Source organism: Enoplosus armatus, chromosome 17 (assembly GCF_043641665.1).
Source record: "Enoplosus armatus isolate fEnoArm2 chromosome 17, fEnoArm2.hap1, whole genome shotgun sequence".
Lineage (NCBI taxonomy): Eukaryota > Metazoa > Chordata > Actinopteri > Centrarchiformes > Enoplosidae > Enoplosus > Enoplosus armatus.
This window is the reverse complement of record NC_092196.1, coordinates 10,896,656-10,917,688: the sequence shown is the minus strand read 5'-3', so window position 1 is coordinate 10,917,688 and position 21,033 is coordinate 10,896,656. Positions and strand designations below refer to the sequence as shown.

The window sequence follows — 21,033 nt, the reverse complement described above, 5'->3', positions numbered from 1 at the left end:
CAGCTCTTTGTTAAATGTGCCGATAAAATTTAATTTTTTCACTGAAATATTGTTATATAGAGTAATAATGTAATTTTTATTCTTTTGATTCATATATTCACATGTAGTAGAGTTATAACGTGGGTAAAAAATCTCAATGCAGCATTTATTATATTTAATTTAAATACTTACTACTGAAGTTATTGCTCTGAACTGCATTTAGATTCTGTGTCTTGCTTTAAAAGAGAGACTTGGTGAAAATTGCCAAGAAACTCCAGTTATGACAAGACATGGTATGATCTCGCACTACTCTTGACCCGTGTGAACGGCCAAGGAAAAGGCCGTTCAGGTTGAAAGTATAGTGCCGAAAAATGAATGAACCAAACATGTAAATGAAACAAACACTGTTTGTTGACAAATTATTTATTCATACAGGACATTTGTTACATCCTACAGTTCAAAAATGTATACTTGTAAAATCTTCTGGTTCAAAAATACACGTACAGGAAACACAAAAAGGCGTGTTAATCTGGGGGGGTCATGGTGTCTCCTTGTAATTTACAGTAGCATGTCCGCTTCTTGAGCATCACAGTCCGATTGCTGCAGAAGAACAACAACTTTGAGTTAAGTTCAGTGATTGAAACACCATCAATTAAAGACAGTATGTGGGTTATGTCAGATCTATATTGTCTTCAGAAATCAGAAGTCTAACGCATAATAATCATCACTCATAACCATTAGAAGCCACTTTCCGCTCACTTAAAATACTTACTATATTACTACTCCAGAGGTCCATCCACACCAAAACCTACTTCCTGCATTCCTGCGAATATAAAAATGTCTGAATGAACTTTACTTGTTGAAACACACGCAGGAGACCAGTGATTGTGGGTCAAGTCAGATCGAATATGGTGACTTCATTTTTGCATCAGAAGTCTAACGCACGAAAATCATCATTCATGAACCACAAACATTAAAAACGTGATTTTTAAGAAATACTCACCGTCATCAAAGGTCTTAGCCGACCTTTATGTGACAGTAACGTTACACCATCCCCCTTCTGTCCACGTGTGGATGTGCAATCATCTCAAAAACTCTGCATCCGACCAGAGTTTATCACCGGTCCTATGGGCACAGCACAACATGCTGTAGGTAAGATGAAGATAATTCGTTGCATTTGTTATTTTGTGTTATTAATAAAAATCAAACTTACCTCCACATGTCCACGCCGATGCGGCCTAGTTGCGCAGCTCCAACACGCACCTTCACGCTTTATCAAATTGGGAGTAAAAGTCATGCAGACCAAAGTCATGTATCATAATACTGACTTGGAAATGTGCAGATCATAAGCTTCTTCTCAGGCATATTAACTGCAAATATTTCGACTCCGACGGGTCTGACTAGAGAAAGCATGCTCTCAAGGGGTGGACTTCTGCAGGAAATGTACTCCGGATGTACTTTATACCACATCCGGTGTCTGTGGGCCTGTTCTCATTGGCTCACACTGACTCTTCACTTCCCCTCCTCCACTCGTGTGGATATCTATCCCAAAGTCCAACCCCCACGGTTTTCATTTCAGGAAGAAGCGGATCTAACGTTGTACCCACTGTTGCTGGCTCAGTGCCTTGAACGTCAACAACGTTGATATATTAAAAAGAAAATCGTAACATCTGGTTGTAAGCCAAACCATGTTTTCTATGTAGTCGACGGCCAGTCCGGACCAGCTGTCTATCCCGGTTTGAGACCAGAAAATATGGACTGGACAGTGAGCAGTCGGACCCGGCTGTGGTGCATTTTGGCGTTGCTTTGCTGCGTTGGTTTTCCACAAAAGGTAAGAGGGGCTAACTGGATAAGCTAGCTTAAGTTAGATGACATTAGCTCTTTACAATACCCGCTAAACTACACGTTTCACTCAACGTCAGGCTGATTTTTCTGCTTTTTACTCCCACAACCTGTAAATATGTGTCGTTCAGTGAACCTTTTAATTCTGTCTGCATGCTGCGTGTTGTCTTGCCATGACAGAAGTAAGCTAGCATCAACGTTAGCTTGCTGGCTAAAAGCACTCGTTTTTTTTTTTAAGTAATGTGTGCTTTAGAAAACATATAATAACTTGATTATCAACGTAGAACATTTCCAGTCCATCAGTCCAGTGTCACAAATCGAGGAAAGAGAGACCATACCCAATATTTTCCTTTTCATTAACTCCTTCCAAGTATCTCAGAATCCCATTAGCAAACTAGTGAATTTAAGAAAAAACATTTTACTATTCCTACTGTTGAAACTTAGGCCTTACACCTCCATAATACGGTCAGTGTGTTGATGTGGTTGAGGCGTGATGATATGCTAATATTTCTACTGCTTGCATTTTAACTCAACACCTCTTATCTTTTTCACAAGTCCTTTGCTTGCACTTCAGCAGTAGCAGAACTAATCATGTAGTACTTAGTATTAGTATAGTATTTAGTGCATGGTGCGAAGGTGGCAAACCAGGCAGCGCAAGGTGATGGGTTGATGTGTTGATGAAATTTGGGTCTTTAACATTGGGCTCCTCAATAGATGTCTGTAAATAGACACTTCAAACAGGAGATGCGTTTAGATCGAACAGTAAAAATAGAAGCTTTACCTGTTTCTGCACTGAGGTAAAGTTTAAAGGATGATTCTAGTATTTGTATTTGCCACCCACATATGCATCAGACTTTATGAAAGCCTCCCCCTTCAGTTGATTAGATCTCTACAGCCATCTGAAGTTAGCAGGACAGAGACAGTATGCGGACTTCATCTGTAGTCTCTAATTTAAAAAGTTCCACGCCAAAGCGCGACATTGTTATGCACGATGAATCTCTGTGGTGAGGTTGATTAAATCATGCTCAACCGGCGCCAGGCCAATACAAAATAACCACATAAACATCTATGCTTCTGTGCACATCAACATGCACAAGCATTATGACTGTAAAGTTCCAACAGCTTTGCAAGGCTGGAATAAAATCTAAATCTAGTAGTGATGTGTTGTTATCCAATTAAGTTTTAACCAACGGAAGTTGTAAACAGAGAATTCCATAGCGTTAGTGGCCGGCACAAAAGGGAGCTAGCTAACTTGCAGAAACTGAACCAGATCCCTAGAAAGTCTCCAGGCAGAGACATTAGCTACCAAGCTAGTAACCCACCATAGCTAAGCAGCAGATTAAAGTAGCCTTATAATCCCCTATCATGTCTCAGGCCTGTTAAACAGTCTGCTGGTGTAGTGGGGGTGACAAATGATAGACCCTCTATAGATTTGTGTGTGAGGGAGATACAAATCAGAACAATGTCTCTTTTAACTGTCTCTTCTTCACATTTGAGTTATTTTTAAGGCCATTTTCCATTGTAAGGAGGATGTGTCAGTGACTGAAATCTAGCTAGCTGATTCAGCAGTTATTACTGTTTGTTTTTAGATGCTTCTTCTCACATCATGCTCATGCCTCACTTCACACATCTGCTGGTGCTTTATAACACTAATATTCCTTATAACTGACTTTAGTTTACAATATGACCCTCAGCTGTAGTTTGTTCCACTGCTCTGTCACTATGAACACATTTTATTTCTTGACTGTTTTGCCTATTTGTTGACATGATTCAGATTGAACAAAAACAGGCTCATTTGCTAAAAAAAAGTTGTAATCTTACACTATCTAATCACACCACCAGTAGATTGGCTGTGCTTTGACTGAGTGTGCCTGAACGAGGGCCAGCACGTGACACCCTCCCCACTGAAGCAACACCATGCAGAGAGCAGCTGATAGACTGTGTTGACAAGGACAGTTGCTAAAATGTCTCTCCACCAAAATTTAATATGTGAAACTCATTGACTTTTGAACAGTCATCTCCCCACGGCGTAGGTATTCAACCTTCCTATTCTAGTATAAAACAACTCTCCTGTTGACTTCTGAGACTGTGAGGGAAATCAAACATCCCCAAGCCTGTGTCATCTTTATACAGCCCTGAAGGCAAACATCTAATGACTGCTTTCATGGAGGACTTTAAGACCGATGGATCATCAGGCTGTTCTTAATGCTGCGTTTCCCACATTTCTCTTGAAGGGATTTCTTAATTGACTTTCAAAACATATTTTTGATGACTTGAAGCTGTTGCTGCACCACACTTCCCATATCAAGTAACCACCCATGAGGTGTTACTTGGTTCCTGTGATGGGTTTTTTCTGCAAGCTGCAAACAGACAGCTTATTGCTGCAGACGAGTTGACGGAAGGAGAGTGTTCCACTTTTTAACAGAGAAGCAGTAACCGTTAGTTCACTCATAGACTCACCACTTCAAACTAATGATAAATGTATATTAAATTACATTTCCTTATCTTACAGATTCTTGCCTCTCTGCATGCAACTGTAAATGGTCACATAACAGCCTTAAAAGGTCAGACGATGAATGAAAAATTGTTGTATCCATTTCACACACCCAGTAAGACAGCCAAACAGTGTTACAGGTCACACTACTAATTCACCTGGCCGTATGTAATTCAGCCACACACTTGTTGCTCATGGAGTCCCACCATTAATGCTGTCTAGTTTGTGGCTGTCACTAATCTTTTTATGAGAGGATGTGCAGCCGTAAGCAGCTGCCCAAAGCCTGTTTCTGACATGTTGGTAGTACACTGTCATATGATGTTGATGCATCCTAAAAGTAATACTCAAAACGTTAAACGTTATTCATTGCATCTCCTCTGTAATGAATATCGGCTAATACATGATTGGCACATGATTAGTTGGGACATCTCTACATCTTTACCTCCCTCTTTGTCTCATGTGTCCAGTCTTTCTCCTATAAAGAGGCCCTCTGTCTGTCTGCCTCTTGGTCTTTACTCTAGCAATTCTCTTTCTGCATTTTTCATCTTTTGCCCAGGTGCTCTGGTTTAAACCCCCTAACTACAGGTTGGTGATGTAATACTTTACCATCTTGAAGACATGAGGAGTACTACTAAAGTGCTTGTGTATACTCAGTGGGGAAGCTGCCAATTACAGCCTGTCCTGGGTTCAGGTTGGTCTGCCATGCAGGAGGCTGTGAAGCACAGTGACACTCCAGCCTGCTAACAGTGATATCAAGAGCATTGTAGTCTGTGTCCCTTTTAGCTATGTCTGGCCTCATTGCAGAAGAGAAAGTGAAGACCTCAGAACTTGCCAAGACTTTGGTTTCGGCAGTTCTGTAGTATTATGTAACTCGCTTACGCAACAACTAAACATTTCTGTATTATATGGAATGAGGAAATGAGAGGGAATGCCCCGATGTTTAAGTCTTCAGAAAAAACTTTAAAACTCACCTCCTCTGTCACTCTGAGCAGCCAGACACTGTAAACCAGATGTTCCTGAGACCTCGCACTGTAGAGTATTCAACAGTTGTTGAATAACAGTGTCCATCCAAAACTAGGACGTTAACAGATGTTAAGAAAGTCATTTGCTTGCGAAACCAAGAACCCTGATAGAGGTCACGGGGGGGCCAAAAACAAACTAGTTATGATTCTCCCAGTACAGTTGTGTGATGCTCATGAGTTTGCAGCCCAGTGGGAACAGTCACAGGTGCACAATATTGACACACATGCTTGTATATGATGTGAGACTACAGCAGGGGATCATTAGGCAAATGTGAACGTTTCAGTGTTTGGGGTTGTTTTGGCCTTGGTTTCTGTTTGGACAGTTATAACAGGCCGTTTTTTCCCATTTTAAGTTTCAGCTGAAGAACACACAGGGGGAGAGTGACGAGAGTTATAAAATAACAGCTTGCCCTCTCACATTGTCATGAACTAGTCATTTTATATGACATTGGTTTTGTACGGAAATGCAAGCTGTTTGACCAAGAGGAACACCCTGAGTGACTCCACAATGGTGGTTGCGTTTGCTCTCCATATCACACACCCAGGCCGGACTTACTAGCTCTGGTGGTTTGTTTGTGTCTGACTTAAGGGTGCTTCAACACCCCCACCTTCCTTATCTCCTCAAAAGTGGCTAAATGCTCAGAAGAGTGTGTTAGTCATTATTGATTGGTAATCTGCATTATATGTAGGGGCTATTTGCACTGCCCCCCTGGGGACCTGTTCAGGGGGATTAGTCAGGGATGTTGATCAATACCGCTGTGGTTCAGCAGGGGAATGAGGTCTGTCTCAGCTGCTCAGCTTTTCCAAGACTCCTGTGGTAAAAATGGCACGTTTAGTAGCATTCCCAGATTTTTTCATTCCCAGTCTGACCCTGATAATGGGCCACTATAAAGTGCTGATGAGCTTTGTCAGATAATAAGTCTGTAAGAAATCGATTAAAAAAAAAAAAAGTTATCCCAGCCTCTTTTTAGTTGAGAAAGCTCATGTGTACCAGTTACATATAATCTTGAAGAAGAACAGCTTCCATCAAAGCAAACAGACTGGTCAGGCTGAGTTCATACGGCCTTCTCGGGTTTGGCGGGCAGTCAGGGCTCTCAAACACCCCCACTGGACCTCTTCCTGCACATTGGTGCCAAAAACCATAAGAAGCCCACGGCTTGGTTATCAAGAGCGGCGTTTTTAGAATTCCATAGTGGGTGAGTGGAGCACACTTCACCCACAGTGTTGTTAATTCTGGCATAAGCCAAGTCATGAGGCCGGGTTGTTCAGATGCCGTTGTGGTTTTGGGTTCAATTGTTTCCACTGGATTAGCTGCATCCTCGTTAGATTTTCTCTGAGTTTTCTCTTTGTATCTCTGACTGTCATTGTTTTGTCTCTTTGTCACATGTACTGTCTACGTCTGTCATATAACGAACCAGTCCAAGTGTTCCCATATCTGTTCATGTCCCCATGTGGGAGTAAAAGGTTCTGGAAAGAAGGGTTCCCATATGGCCCGTCAGCCCACTATTCATCTGTGCAAAGACAAGTTGTCTCTTCACTCAGCTCATTGTGAAATCCATTAAAAAAGGCCAAACCAACCTTTATAAGGCGCGCTGGATGGCAGCATGAGTGTAATGCTGAAGTGTAGACTATGCACACGTGCTCAGCCCAGTTTGTTTACCTTCCTCCACGTTGCAACCCTCAGCTCCGGCTGTTACTTTGAACCCTCTGAGAGCTCATCCAGCAACCTGCCCTCTGTTATCCAGCTAGCCAGCCCCCGATCCCTTCTTTGTTGTCGTCATTGTATGGTGTTGATTTGAAGTTCATTGATTTGTAAAGCAGACCAAGGTGGCATGCTCCTTGGGGCAACTCACCACCCCTCCCCCTTCCAGCAAAAGGCTTATTATACCAGGATGATGATGTAAACAGGCCTCTCTTTTATTTTTTTCCTCATACAGTAACATTTGACAGAAAATGGATCATCTTATGCCCGATTTCTTCATATCAGCATGTGAATACTTTAATTAGCATCTCAACATATTACTAATGTTTGGTCCAAGTGTGTGTGAGGAACAAGTAATGTCTGAGTGATTAGTGGCTGAAGTCATTATTCACAACCTTGATGCAGGAGCACATGTTTTGACCTAACCTGTGGACTTAAGTGGGAGCATGCATGCTCACACACGCCTGCATGCTAATGTCTGAGTTTAATAAGTTATCACTTTGATTCACGTGCATTATAAATACGTTTTTTCTGATATTTTAGTGCTGATTAGAGATGTGTTTGTGTCTCTGTAGGGGTTTTGCAGTGCCAGCACGGTTTCCCTTCCTGAAAGCCTGCTCTTTGTGTCCACCCTGGATGGAAACCTGCACGCTGTTAGCAAGAAGTCAGGCTCTATCAAATGGACTCTGAAAGAAGGTAAGAGGAGAGGTCTAGAGTCGAGTGTAACTCTCTGTCAGGTTTTTGTTTGTATGTCTTTTTTCTCAGGGAACAGTTCCCTATTCAGGTTACATTTACAAAAACAGTGCTTTTGTGTGTTGCCACAGGGAAAACAATGAGATCCCCCTGCTGTTTTTTGAACCACAACAAAGTGATTTTGGCTTTTTGACATTTTCAGTGTTAATTTATGAGGGGTGTAGTGGAACACAAAAACTTTGATGCCATATCAAGGCTCTGCCACTTGATTTTATTGTTACCTGAATTGGTTGATTGAATTTATTCAATCAAGTACTCCCTTTGATCCTAATGTGAACAAAAGTTTGTCAGAACCACCTAAATTTAAACCACACTGGTTTGAATTTTGGTGGTTTAATGCATTACCACTCCTAATAGTAAACAAGAATTAAACCCAACTCATTGTTACTTTCTTATTTTCAATTATGACCAGTTGAGAAGTTGTATCTGTATCTTTAACTCTGATTATTTAAAAACATAGACCTGTAATTAATTAGGTCAAAGAATAGGGCTTTTTTATTGGTATTATTGACTTGATAGCAAACGTTTTCTTGGATTAAGCCGAGGAAAATGCTGTCGGACGTAAAATGCTGTTAGGCATGGAAACTGGGTAATTATTAACCGAGAGAGGGGCAAATATAGCCTGTAATCAAGGTCAGAGTGGGCAAGGGTAAGCAACTTTGCTGTAGTGTCACCTGCACACACAGCATGTACTATGGTTACCATGTTAATGTAGGTGCACTATACGCTTGGGAATTACATTAGATAAGATGCACTGAAGGGTTACTGGAAAACATGTTGAAAAAAGACATTTACTGTTGTTTTGGGAAATCTATCTTTCTTAGAAGAGAGGTAGTATGACAATTGGAGACTTTTCCTCTTCTAAACATACATCATCACATTTGTAGGGCTCACAAGAACCTACGAGTCCTGGTTAGGTCCTCCTAATACCCAAGTCATTAATAATCAGAGGCAGAGGCTGCTTCCTCCGCATCATCTGTTTTTCTGGAACAGCTATTGAATATATATTTGACCAGCTCTGTACCAGGCTCCACACACACCTGTTGTTGTTGTTGCTGTTGTTGTTGTGCTCCAGTCAGGCAACCGTACACCCACATAATGAGGGGGAAGCAGAAATCTTTTCCCTGGACCGAGACAGTACAACTCAGCCCGCACGTGTGTCCTCTCACCGTTTGCTTGTCACTCCCTGTTGACTTTGTGAACATGTATTTGTATTTTATTGTTCTTTTCATGCAACATAGAGAGCCATTGCTTTCTCACCACACTCTGCAATTACACACAATGAATGCTGATGCTTCTTCAGCACAAGAGTCATTGACCACCTTCAGGTAATCCTACACCCCCCTCGATATTGTTAACCCCTTTGGGCACCTACACAGATCAGCACCATCTGGTCCACGCCCGATATGTTCACACTGTTGGGAGTTGTGTGTTTGTCTAGTAGCAATGGCGGTTGGCTCTTGGCTTAAAGAGCTATTATAGTGTTTAAACCTACTACATTAGTTCATAAGTTCATTTTGATTCTCCAATGAATGAATCACTGCCCAGGGGGGATGACAAATTACTTGGAAAGTGGTAGGCAGTTATGTAAAATGTGAATATGAATAATATGATAATATAATATGAAACTTGTAGTAAATGGGCTTTAACATGCAAAAACATGATATGCTCCTTTTAAGTACCCGTCCCTGGGAGGCTAAATTATAAAGATAAATTTTACCATGCCATTTTTACATATTTATTTCCAGTATTTAAATACAGAACAAAATCTTTGTTACTGTACTGCTTCCTGGAGTAAGACTGTTTTCATCAGTCTGTAAGAGGGATATTTGTTACCATAAAGGCTCATCAACAAGTTTATATGTTCTAGTACTTTTTTAGAGGATATGAGCTCATTAGATAAACAGTTTCTGATTCTGATTCTGATTCTGATAACCTTTTTTTTTATTCCCGTCATTGGTGTTACAGGCTTGATTTATTCACAGAAAGCTGTTTGCAGACATGACTGTTTGCCTTTCAGGTTTGCACCAGTGGAATATCATTTTCATTTGGACTTTGTGTTCTGTGTGGTTGAATGTCACCGATGTTCATGTCATTCTCTTACTCAGCAGCTACTGGCCACCGCTTCCATTGTTTGCTAATATTCTTGACAGTCCTGACTTGAGTCTCATTTTCTCTCCCCACAGATCCAGTTCTTCAGGTCCCCACACACGTGGCAGAGTACGTACCTTGAGTTATTTTCCGCATGGGTGTACGCGCATATATCTTTGTGTACTGCACCTATCTGTTACAAAAGATGGTGAATGCAAATGGATATGCTAACCTGTTGAGCTGGTCTCATCTGACACTCCCTTTACTAGTCTTGAGATGTGATGCATCTTCTTGAATCTTTACTTTAGACCAGCCTTTCTGCCTGACCCCAATGATGGCAGCCTGTACTCAATGGGAGGAAAGAACAACGAGGGCCTCACAGTAAGAGGAAACCATTTTATCACAAACTGTTATCTCCCCTCTTTTGTGAGAAACGCACTGTTCGGTTCCCTTTTCTAAAAGAATATATATTGTCTCACCACATATGTGTGTATATATAAGCCATGCTGACAGTGATGCAGCCTTACTCTGAAGTTGCAGCTGTGGTGGTGCATGCAAGTTCCCCTTATACTGTCATAGGACATACAGCATGTTATGGTTATCTAATGTTCATTTATTCATTTTGCTCAAACAGAAATTACCTTTCACCATACCTGAGTTGGTCCAAGCCTCTCCCTGTCGCAGCTCTGATGGAGTGCTTTACATGGGTAAGGCTCATTCTCAAACAGGAATTATGTTATGCCTTTTGATTGAACACATTGTTCTGCAGTTTCCTTATCCATAAACGTGTGCAGTCCAGAGCTGGTGTTATCTGGCTTTAACAGAATGTCTTACAGTGCCTTTCAATTCCACTCAACCTGCGGTCGTAGCCTATGATCTTTTGCATTTACAACAGTTGACAGAGGAAAGGTAATCTACCATGGTGACTGCGCGTCTTTGTTTAAAGGGAAGCGGGTGACATTTGCCTCCCCACAGTCATTATCAGTGAAGCTTTTGTTTTCATTCAACTGAAGCTGCTGCTGGCACAAAGCTTATTGGAGATGCAAAGGTCTAAAAGGGCTACAGGCTCGAATCCTCACTCTTTAAATCTGTTCATAGCACTTTCCTCGGGGACCAGGAACCTTTGGAGGAACCAGGAACCAGGGCCTAAATTAAGTTTCAGGGGCATTATTTTACCCCCCAAAAAGTCCCTGCTCAGGGCGTAGTACTTTCCAAAAGTTCAGGAGCTTTAGGATGGGGCTTGCCACGCTGAACATTTCTGATTGGTCGCATTTTATTTCAGCCACCATTTTTAAAAATCTGAAGCTGCAACCTTGTTTTTTGTTCATTGTGCTTCGACACAATGGAGTTACAGAAGGAAGCATATGACAGATGGACCGATGACAGAGTTCAAGCATTATTGAGCAACTGCAGCACGATTTGAATCTCCTCCATGATTACTATTGTTGCAGTGTCGTGCAAATAATGATGCCTGTCTGTCGCTTTGTTTGGCGACGTTGTTGTATAGTCAACAAACTGTCCTCCTGCATCATCTGGATTCTCTGACTTGAGGCGGCCATGTTTTTTGCATTCATCTATAATAATCTATGATTAGGTTTATTACTGCCACTCCCTGCATTGACAAAACAGGCGAGATGCCAGTACAAAGAGGCTATGATGGGTTGGTCGTTGAATGATGGAACAGTAACACCCATCACTGTGAAGGTTAAATGTATGCATGTTATTGTGCTTGACTGGGCTTGCACCTGTGCAGCTTTTGGTCAATTTGACAATTTCCTGTAAAAGTCAGGTCTGTGTTTTGCACTCTGTATCATTGGACCCTCCATTCGGATAAGGAAAAACACTGTAAAAGGCCCATTTACACACACATTTACAAAATAGAGTAGTAGAATTACAATATGTAGAGACCAAAATGGATAAGATTATGAAACTGAAATATATGTTGTGCCTTAGAGCAATATAAATGCTGTAATCATGGCATAGGTAAATTATTTTGTTTGCGTATGTGCTCATGTACAGGTAAGAAGCAGGACTTGTGGTACGTGGTGGACCTGTTGACTGGTGAGAAACAGCAGACCCTGACTTCCTCCTTTGCTGAGATGCTGTGTCCCTCTTCATCTCTTCTCTATCTGGGACGCACAGGTAATTTAATTTCTTTCCTAACCCGGCCAGCCTTATTTTAGTCAGATTATCACTGCAGACAATCCCATTCAGTTGTTGATTTAATCTGGCTAATCAACAGGCCTCTTTGTCTTGCATGCTCAAACCCCTAAGTGTTGGCAAACCCTTATTTACCTCCTGCTCATCTCTGCTGCTATCCCCTCCCTTGCACCAACAGCAACAGGACCAGCCCCCGCAGTGCTTAAGGCTTGGGAAGCGGGGGTGGTAATTGTAGACAAGGACCAGGAGCATGAGAGCCCTGCAAATTGAATACTTGCTATAAATCCTTAAACTGGTGTCAACTCAAAGCTCACTTTGTCACCTAACAGCATATATGCTGGATTTTGTTTCACTGTGTCTCCACATTTTCCATTCTAAAAATCCCATTTTTGTTAAGCAATGGAAATTCAACACCACTTTGCACCCACTGCCACAAATGGATACTCAACACCTCAAAGGCTTTTGTGTATGTTACATAAGGAAAGCAAAGCAATACAAATCTTTTCCTCCTATGTGAATATGCCCTTGTTGTTCATCTCCCTGTTAGAGTACACCATCACCATGTATGACACCAAGAGCAGAGAGTTGCGCTGGAATGCCACCTATTCTGACTACGCCTCCACTCTTCCTGATGATGACACCAAATACAGTAAGACTTTTGGACGTGCTGGCTCTTTTTGTTTTGTTACTTTTCTGACAGACGGTGCCAATCACTTGTCTGCTCTTTGGTTCCCCACAGAGATGTCTCATTATGTGTCCAACGGCGACGGCCTCGTGGTGACTGTAGACAGCGAATCGGGAGACGTTCAGTGGGTGCAGAACTATAACTCTCCGGTGGTGGCCATGTATATCTGGCAGCGCGAGGGCCTCCGCAAAGTTGCCCACACCAACGTGGCCGTGGAAACCCTGCGTTACCTCACTTTCATGTCTGGAGAGGTTGGCCGCATCACCCAGTGGAAATACCCTTTTCCCAAAGAGAACAAGCCCAAGAACAAATTCATGTAAGCAGAATGAATGTAAAGACTGACTGTTCCATACTTTGTGTCCAGGTCCACTTTTGTAGGATTTTATTTTTGATTGTTACTACTTTGATATTTCTCATTTGGATACATTTTTTTAAAAGGGATTCATTTGGTTGTTGAATTCTGTCATACTCTAGGATACTGCTCAGGGAACAAGCATTGGCCAAACTCTCTTTTAAACATGTTGGAGCCGTCTGCCTATTAATCACAGGGGCCTAACTTACTGAGAGGGTGAAATCAAGATGTACTTTTGTAAGATGTGAGATTGCTTAATGTTGGGATGGAGTCTAGACATGTAATATCTAACAAGTGGGTGCCGACAGGCCTGGTTTCAGCTGTGGTTTCACACTGCACTACTGTTTTTATTTTTATATATTGTGTTCACACCTGCTTCTGCTGGAAAGAACAAACGGGACTCTTAGTGGTCGATCCTCTGTGAAAGTGATGATGGAGAACTCTGAAAGTTCTTCTCCATTTTGAATCTGCAATGGTACATACACTCCAGATGTGTTCTCAAGATTGTATTCTGTCACACATGTATTTAGCATGAAATGTGGATGGGGTACTTTATAAAAAGGACACAGCCAATTGTTTGACTGCTTTTTTCCTTTTTCAGGGCCACTTTATATGTGGGTAAATACTCCACCAGTCTGTATGCCTCTCCCTCCCTGGTGCACGATGGAGTCACTGTGGTGGTGAGTGACAGTTACATGTATATCTTCATTTAGGCAAAACACAATCGTCATCAGTAAGACATGAACATAAAACATGTAGCTTTATTGAAACAAGCTTTCCCAGCAGGTTATCTACTTGTTTTATTGTTTTCGCAACCAGTCTTCATTTTTGGTTAGTGGTTTCCAAGTATGTCAGTTAGTTTGTATGAATACATCCTGTTCCAGTTGTGTCTTAGCTTGCCCCAGCTCAAGTCACTGGCCTGGCTCCATGGATTAGTAGTTAACTGTTACTGCTACATACTCTTGAGTTTTTCTTATGTAATCTTCTGAAGCATCCAATAGGAAATTCATCTGAATTCCTTAAAATGTTTGTGTGTGTGTGTGTGTGTACGCACAGCCTCGGGGAAGCACATTCCCCATGCTGGAGGGTCCTGACAGCCAGGAGACCGAAGAGGACAAGGAGTGTGTCATCACACCCAGCACCCGTGTCAAGTTCGATGCTGCGCTCCGGGAGCGAAACCGTATCAACTTCATGAGGAAATACCTGCTCCTCATAGGTACTATATCAGTACATAATCACAAAATAATTTCCGGTGTAAACTACCCAATCTGATTAATGTGGACTTTCCTGGTACAGAGAGGGAGGGGGTTTCAAGGCCGCCACCTAAAAAGGAAGAAGTCTTAGTTTCACTAACAACTCATGCACTAAGGTACTCTCAGTACTGTTCACCACATTTTGTCTAGGTCCATGGCCTTGAATGGCCCACTGCACTTTGAGTGACTGTGTTGTACTGAGACTGCCCTCTGCTGGATGATAAAATGAATCATGTGAATATAAGTTTAACAAAATTATACAGTGTTTCCTTGCCATTTTAACAGAAAAAGTATCATGACTGAAATCGGTGTTTGGTGATGATTCTTGATGATGATGATTATTTTAAAAAGTTCACTCTTGCATTTCAGGTCATCATGAGACGCCCCCTGAAGCTCACACCAAGATCCTGGAGAAGTTCCCTGACAGCTTCCCACGCAATCAAGGCAACGTCATCCCACCTACTACTGACAAGAAAGTTGATGAGGTGTGTGTGACCCATGAGATATTTTGTTTAAAAGATATTTCAAATATCAAAACATCTTTGCAGATTTTCTCATTCTCTTCCTCCCACCATGTCGTAGAAGGTGAATGATAGTGGCCCCCCTCCTGCTCCTAAAACATCTATCCAAGAACCCGGGATCGGTCCCCCTCTGCGCCCAGAGGCCCCTGTGGACACTATGCTCAAAGACATGGCCACCATCATCTTCTCCACTTTCCTCCTGGCTGGCTGGGTGGCCTTTGTGATTACCTACCCCAAAGTAAGTCAGACAACACCACCTAGTGGACTGTTCAGTGTCTGCGACTACCTAGTGATGACAGAACATTTTTTTTATGCAGAAGCAAGACTACAAGTCTCAAATCTGCTTGTGGACATAAGTGCTGGTTACAGTCTGTAATAAGATTTGGGTGGATCAAACAACATACTGACAACTCCATAAACAGTTTTGTTACTCTTACACACTCATCTCTCACCACAGAGCGTTCACAAGCAGCAGCAGCTGCAGCACCAGGAGTTCCAGAGGCAGATGGAGGAGAGGTTGGAGCTGCTCCAGAGACAGCAGCCGTTCCCACCCGCAGATGTGAGCCTGGGCTTGGTCCCAGACAGCGACTATCTGGAGGTGGCCCGCACTCGCTCCGAATGCTCAGACCACAGCAGCCCCAATGTCACCCCTCGTGCCTCCAACCACTCAAACCTGTCTGTGTCTGAGCTGGGAAGCTCCGCCAATGAGCACGAAGATGGAGGTGAGGAGTGAGAAGTTAAGATTACATGCACGCTCTTTATTTGTGCTTGTTCAACACTTGAGTAACAATTTTAACCCAGTTTTCACTGTCTGAAATTACGTGTTTGTCTTAACAGAGGAGGACTCCACTGTTGTCAGAGTGGGCAACATAACTTTCCGTCCCAAAGAGGTCTTGGGTCATGGAGCTGAGGGCACCATCGTGTACAAGTAGGTCTGCACAACCAGGCAACAATTAGTCATGATAACTTTTGTTAAATTTGTAAAATACTGAAGAAATATCACAACGTTGTATTTCCATTGTTTCTCCACAAGGGGTCAGTTTGACAACCGTCCAGTGGCAGTGAAGAGAATTCTCCCAGAGTGCTTCAGCTTCGCAGACCGGGAAGTTCAGCTGCTGAGGGAGTCAGACGAGCACCCAAACGTCATCCGCTACTTCTGCACAGAGAGGGACCGTCAGTTCCAGTACATCGCCATTGAGCTGTGTGCTGCCTCACTTCAGGAGGTAATGATTGGCTTAATAGATCATTTTGGGTAAAAGTTGAGTTAATTGTGTGTTGTTCTTCAGCAAAACTCAAGTGTTTTGCTAAATAGTTTGGCAGTAAGTGAAGATTGTGTTATTACTACAAGAAAGGACTTCCCATGCTTTCAATTAATTCGGTGCTTTACACATCTTCAAACTATATGAAAATGAGACACCTCGTTATAATTATTGGACTACACTGAGTGTCTTTCATCTTTCTAGTATGTGGAGAGGAAGGATTTTGACCGTCATGGACTAGAGCCAGTTATGCTTCTCCAGCAGACCATGTCAGGACTGGCCCACCTGCACTCTCTCAACATAGGTATCCATCTCTGAATACAAAATCACTTCCTCTTCCTCATTATTATTGGCTGTTTTGTATTTCCAGACAACATCTACACCACTAAAGTAACTGACAGCTTGTTTTTTCTCCTCTCACCTTCATGCTTTTCCTTCAGTCCACAGAGACCTGAAACCCCACAACATCCTGGTGTCCATGCCCAATGCCCACGGTCGGGTCCGGGCCATGATCTCAGACTTTGGCTTGTGTAAGAAGCTGGCAGTGGGCCGCCACAGTTTCAGTAGAAGGTCTGGGGTGCCGGGCACTGAGGGCTGGATCGCCCCTGAGGTTCTCAGTGAGGATTGCAAAGACAACCCGGTGAGTCAGTGGTAGAGAAGCAGCTCTCTCATGGTGGTTAGACGTATTGTTGGTTGTTGAATTCACAAAAGAAACACAAACTGATACACTTTTTGAAAAGGTGAGTAATCACCTTTTTTCTTAGAAGTCTGATAAAACTATAAAAAACAAGTTGACAAAACAATAGACACATTAAAGAAGCTTTCACCAAACACTTAAAACTGTCCATAATCAGAAGGTTCAAGCATAAAAGCTGATTAAAGAAGAGTTTAAGAAGTGTTCACAGAGCTCACTGAAACATAAGTTTGTGTCAGGTTGTAGTAGCCATTTGTCTGATAGCAAACAGCTTACCTAAATAAACCAACAGTAGTATTCACAGCTTGATACTGCATACAGATATTGTTGGTGGTAAATGTGCGTTTCATTATATGCCTCCGTCCTTTCCTTCTCTTGTCCCCTGTAGACCTGCGCTGTTGACATCTTCTCTGCCGGTTGTGTGTTCTACTACGTGGTGTCTCAGGGAAGCCACCCCTTTGGCAAGTCCCTGCAGAGGCAAGCAAACATCCTACTGGGCACATACAGCCTTGACCACCTGCAAACGGACAAACATGGTGAGGACTAAACCAAATCACTTCCTGAGGTGCACAACAACAATATATATGTATAACAATATTTGGTGGCAAAAATGTCTCAATTTTTTTAAATTATTTTTCTATGTGGGGGGAAAGAAAAAGCCAAAACCAGCATGTTTGTGTCATTTATCAGGGGACATTGTCGCCAGAGATCTAATAGAGCAGATGTTGAGCATGGAGCCCCATAGGAGGCCTTCAGCTGAGAGCATTCTCAAACATCCTTTCTTCTGGAGCCTGGAGAAGGAGCTGCAGTTCTTTCAGGTCAGCTGTTTTACTTATCTGACAATTTCACTGCTTATTGTGAAGATGCTTTAGGCTGCCCCTGAGTTGGTTTGACCATCTGCTTACTCAAACATCATCTTAGTGCAGTACAGACTAGTCTGTGCACACACACTCTTCGAAATTGCATAAATCCTCATGTATGTTCTGCTTGTATTGCGTGCACATGCAGGCTATTTTAATGTGACTTGGGCAGTAATGCCAGTTTGTCTGTATTGGACTGCATAAAGAGCTGATTATTATTATTATTATTATTATTTACTCTAAATGCTTGTAGGATGTATGTAAACCATCCTCTTTAGTTTAAGTCCTTACAGTCGCATATGAACCTGTAGAATGTCATTAATGGTACTGTATAATAGATTTGTCACCCATATCCAAATACTCTACAACAGTGGACTGTGGTTGCACCCTCATTCACTTCTAAAATAAGAGAGTGTTGTTTTTGTGTGTTGTTGTATATTAATAATCCGAATAAGACAGCAGGCTGCCTGGCAAATTAAGTTAAAAAGTCTTTTTGTGTTTGCTTGCAGGATGTGAGCGACAGGATAGAAAAGGAACCGCTGGACGGACCAATCGTGAGACAGCTGGAGAGAGGAGGGAGGGCTGTTGTCAAGGGTGACTGGAGAGAGCATATCACAGTGCCACTGCAGACAGGTATGAGGCTGATATGTCAAATACCAGCTCCTGGTGCCCCCTGTTGTAAAATGATCTTGTTTCTTGTGTTGCTTCATACTTAGGGTTATAGTATAGCTCTCCACAAAATTGACACAGGTAGTATTTCAATTTAGAGCTAGTTGGAGAAATGCTGAATGATGTACAGTCATAGTTGCACTGAATGCTGTATCCCCTCACCACAAAATACCGCAGTCGGAGGGGAAGTTAGCCTGCAGCTTCCTGTCAGCATTGCCACTCACTGAGTAGCAATGCTGACAATGCTCACTTTATTAACCAGTAAAGTAAATGGCACTGATATAGTCATGAATTGACCAGAATTAGTTTGATGGAAAATACAGGCTAATGTGAGATTATCTGGGTATACTACATGGCATATTATAACAGTATATTTGTGTTTTTTCTACATTTACAAAACAACTACCTTTTGTAAAAACTACCTAATTGTTTTATACTTTTGACTGTCATTCACTTGAAGTAAGTTAGACACCAGGGGCCAGATGCATAAAACTGTGTGTATGCACAAAGACAGAAATATGCATGCACATTTTTTGCATCGGATTTATAACACTGTGTTGTACGCCTGATTCTCTTTTATAAATCTGTCATTGTGGAACTGGCTGCACGTGCACAAGCCTCATTTCCACTCCCACAGGTCGCCATAAATGGATGTAGAAACGCCCTTAAACAGCCGTTTGCATATGTCTTGTGCCCGCTCCACTACTTTAAATTAGACCTGTCAGTGAGAAGAACGGCAAAGAAGCATCATTATTAAACGTCAGAGGGATGATCAATGATTAATGACCAATGATAGATTCATTCTGTGGTTGATGCATGAGGTTCTCTCTCTCTCTCTCTTTCTTTGGCAGATCTGCGAAGATTTCGTTCCTATAAGGGTGGGTCAGTCAGAGACCTGCTGCGTGCAATGAGAAACAAGGTGTGAATATTATTAGTTATTCTCATGTTTTGTGTTTGAAAGAAAGTGGTCTCTACTGTTAGACTTAACGCCTGACCCTCCTTCAACAGAAACATCATTACCGAGAGTTGCCTGCTGAGGTACAGGAGACTCTGGGCTCCATCCCCGATGACTTTGTCTCCTACTTCACTTCCCGCTTCCCCCACCTGCTAATGCACACTTACCTGGCCATGCGGACCTGTGCACCTGAGAGGTCATTCCTGCCTTACTACTCCACTGCAGAGCAGCTTGCAAAAACACAGGCCCAGTACACATACCTCGGGCCACAAAGACAAAATGAGCCATGCCCTCAACACCTGCCAACACACATATCATCACCCCCCTTACAACCCCAGGAAGCTGCGCACTCTTCACAGCCTGTGCAGGTCTCTCACACAACACCTGCTGAATCAGTGCCCTCTACATCACCAGATGAGCCTGTCTCCTCACGTCTGCCAGTTGAGACAGTGCAGCCAACAGCGCCAGCACTGTCCACACAGACGGACTTGCACAGTCAAACATTGAACCCCACATTTGCCTCAGAATCACCTACAGATCCTCTCAGGCAAAGAAAATCCAGTCAGTCTGAGATGCACACACTGCCAGATCCTCCTACACTGGACAATGAACCAGTGTGAACTGGACCAGAGTCAGGTGGACCCAGCGCAGACGGGAGCTTTGCCTTCAAGAGTGGACACCAAGTGGGACTCTGTTGCTGCACCGTGAGCTGGTGAGGACCAGGCCTGCAGTGCCTGGGATCCACTGCCAGGCGCAGCAGCTGCACCCTTCATTAAGTGCCTTCTGCTCACTTGGGCTAACGTGTTCCCCAACAGAACCGTCCACAGGTCTGTCTCTGCCTTGAGGGAGTCAGGTAACCAACAGGGTGTTGTTGGACAATATCTTGTAGCTGGACTGAGCAAAAAGATTTTTTTTTATTTTATAACGGCATGTCCAAAAAAGTTTTTGTCCCTAAAATATCTGGCCTCTATTGTGGGAAACATGTCTGGATGTTGTTGAACACTTGGATAGTTTTATTGTGCAATGTTGTATTTCTCAGTGAGCCTGTTCACTGCACAGATACTGTATGTGTATTTTTGTATAGACAGATTCAGAATTTGGATCATCGATGAGAAATCATTTAATGTGGCCGATGTGCCTTTTGTTTTTTTTAAATATCACTGTGCTGTGTGGGTACAGATCTTTTAAATTGACTATGCTAAATGTGCTTGATTCCAGTTAATGCTGCTAGACTGCTTCTCTTTTGTCAATCAAGACTATTGTGCTGACTCGGTAAGAGTGGACTGTTCCAAAGGGTGTTCAGGGTGACATCTGAACACGGTAGGTAATTTTATCCTCACGTGATTATGTAGTCCAATATGAGTTTAGAGGTCAGGCTGCAGAACTCATGTATAATAACTTTTCAAGGGTGTCAAAGTGAAGTTAATGACTTGCACATTAAATTCTATTTTTTTTATACTAAGATTTTGCTTGTTGGTTGATTGCTACATCTCAAGATGGGGATTGGGGAAATATGGAATATTTAACTACAGTCAGTGCATAAAACAAACTTACATTTAACAAATGTTTCTATTTACAGCTGGTATGCACTGACTTGTCTGGGTTAGCTATCGCTACAGTTAACATTGTTTACAGTAGCCTACAGTATAACTTTTCTCTGTGTTTTGGAGCAATGGCATGCAAAAGCAGGAATTTTAATACAAGCAAATGAAGCAGGCCTAAAAGGATCAGCACAGTAACAC

General features: G+C 42.4%; 1 protein-coding gene and 1 long non-coding RNA gene across 2 annotated transcripts; one reads left to right on the top strand and one right to left on the bottom strand.

The window, feature by feature from the left end:
* Positions 1-431: 431 nt before the first annotated feature.
* LOC139300807 (uncharacterized) lies at positions 432-1,396 on the bottom strand. The gene is made up of 4 exons (XR_011598854.1): positions 1,193-1,396; positions 983-1,104; positions 752-802; positions 432-579 (listed from the first exon to the last, which is right to left on the bottom strand). It is a non-coding gene; the product is annotated as an uncharacterized lncRNA (long non-coding RNA).
* Positions 1,397-1,671: 275 nt separating this feature from the next.
* On the top strand, positions 1,672-20,755 carry ern1 (endoplasmic reticulum to nucleus signaling 1). Its single transcript, XM_070922690.1, has 22 exons — positions 1,672-1,810; positions 7,615-7,735; positions 9,979-10,012; positions 10,192-10,264; positions 10,518-10,590; positions 11,903-12,025; positions 12,591-12,692; positions 12,783-13,044; positions 13,682-13,760; positions 14,137-14,296; positions 14,703-14,818; positions 14,916-15,092; positions 15,312-15,576; positions 15,692-15,782; positions 15,888-16,077; positions 16,318-16,417; positions 16,554-16,753; positions 17,196-17,343; positions 17,498-17,625; positions 18,177-18,300; positions 19,188-19,255; positions 19,345-20,755. Exons 1-22 carry the CDS (start codon positions 1,733-1,735, stop codon positions 19,909-19,911), a joined length of 3,279 nt encoding a protein of 1,092 aa, XP_070778791.1. The 5' UTR covers positions 1,672-1,732; the 3' UTR covers positions 19,912-20,755.
* Positions 20,756-21,033: the final 278 nt, after the last annotated feature.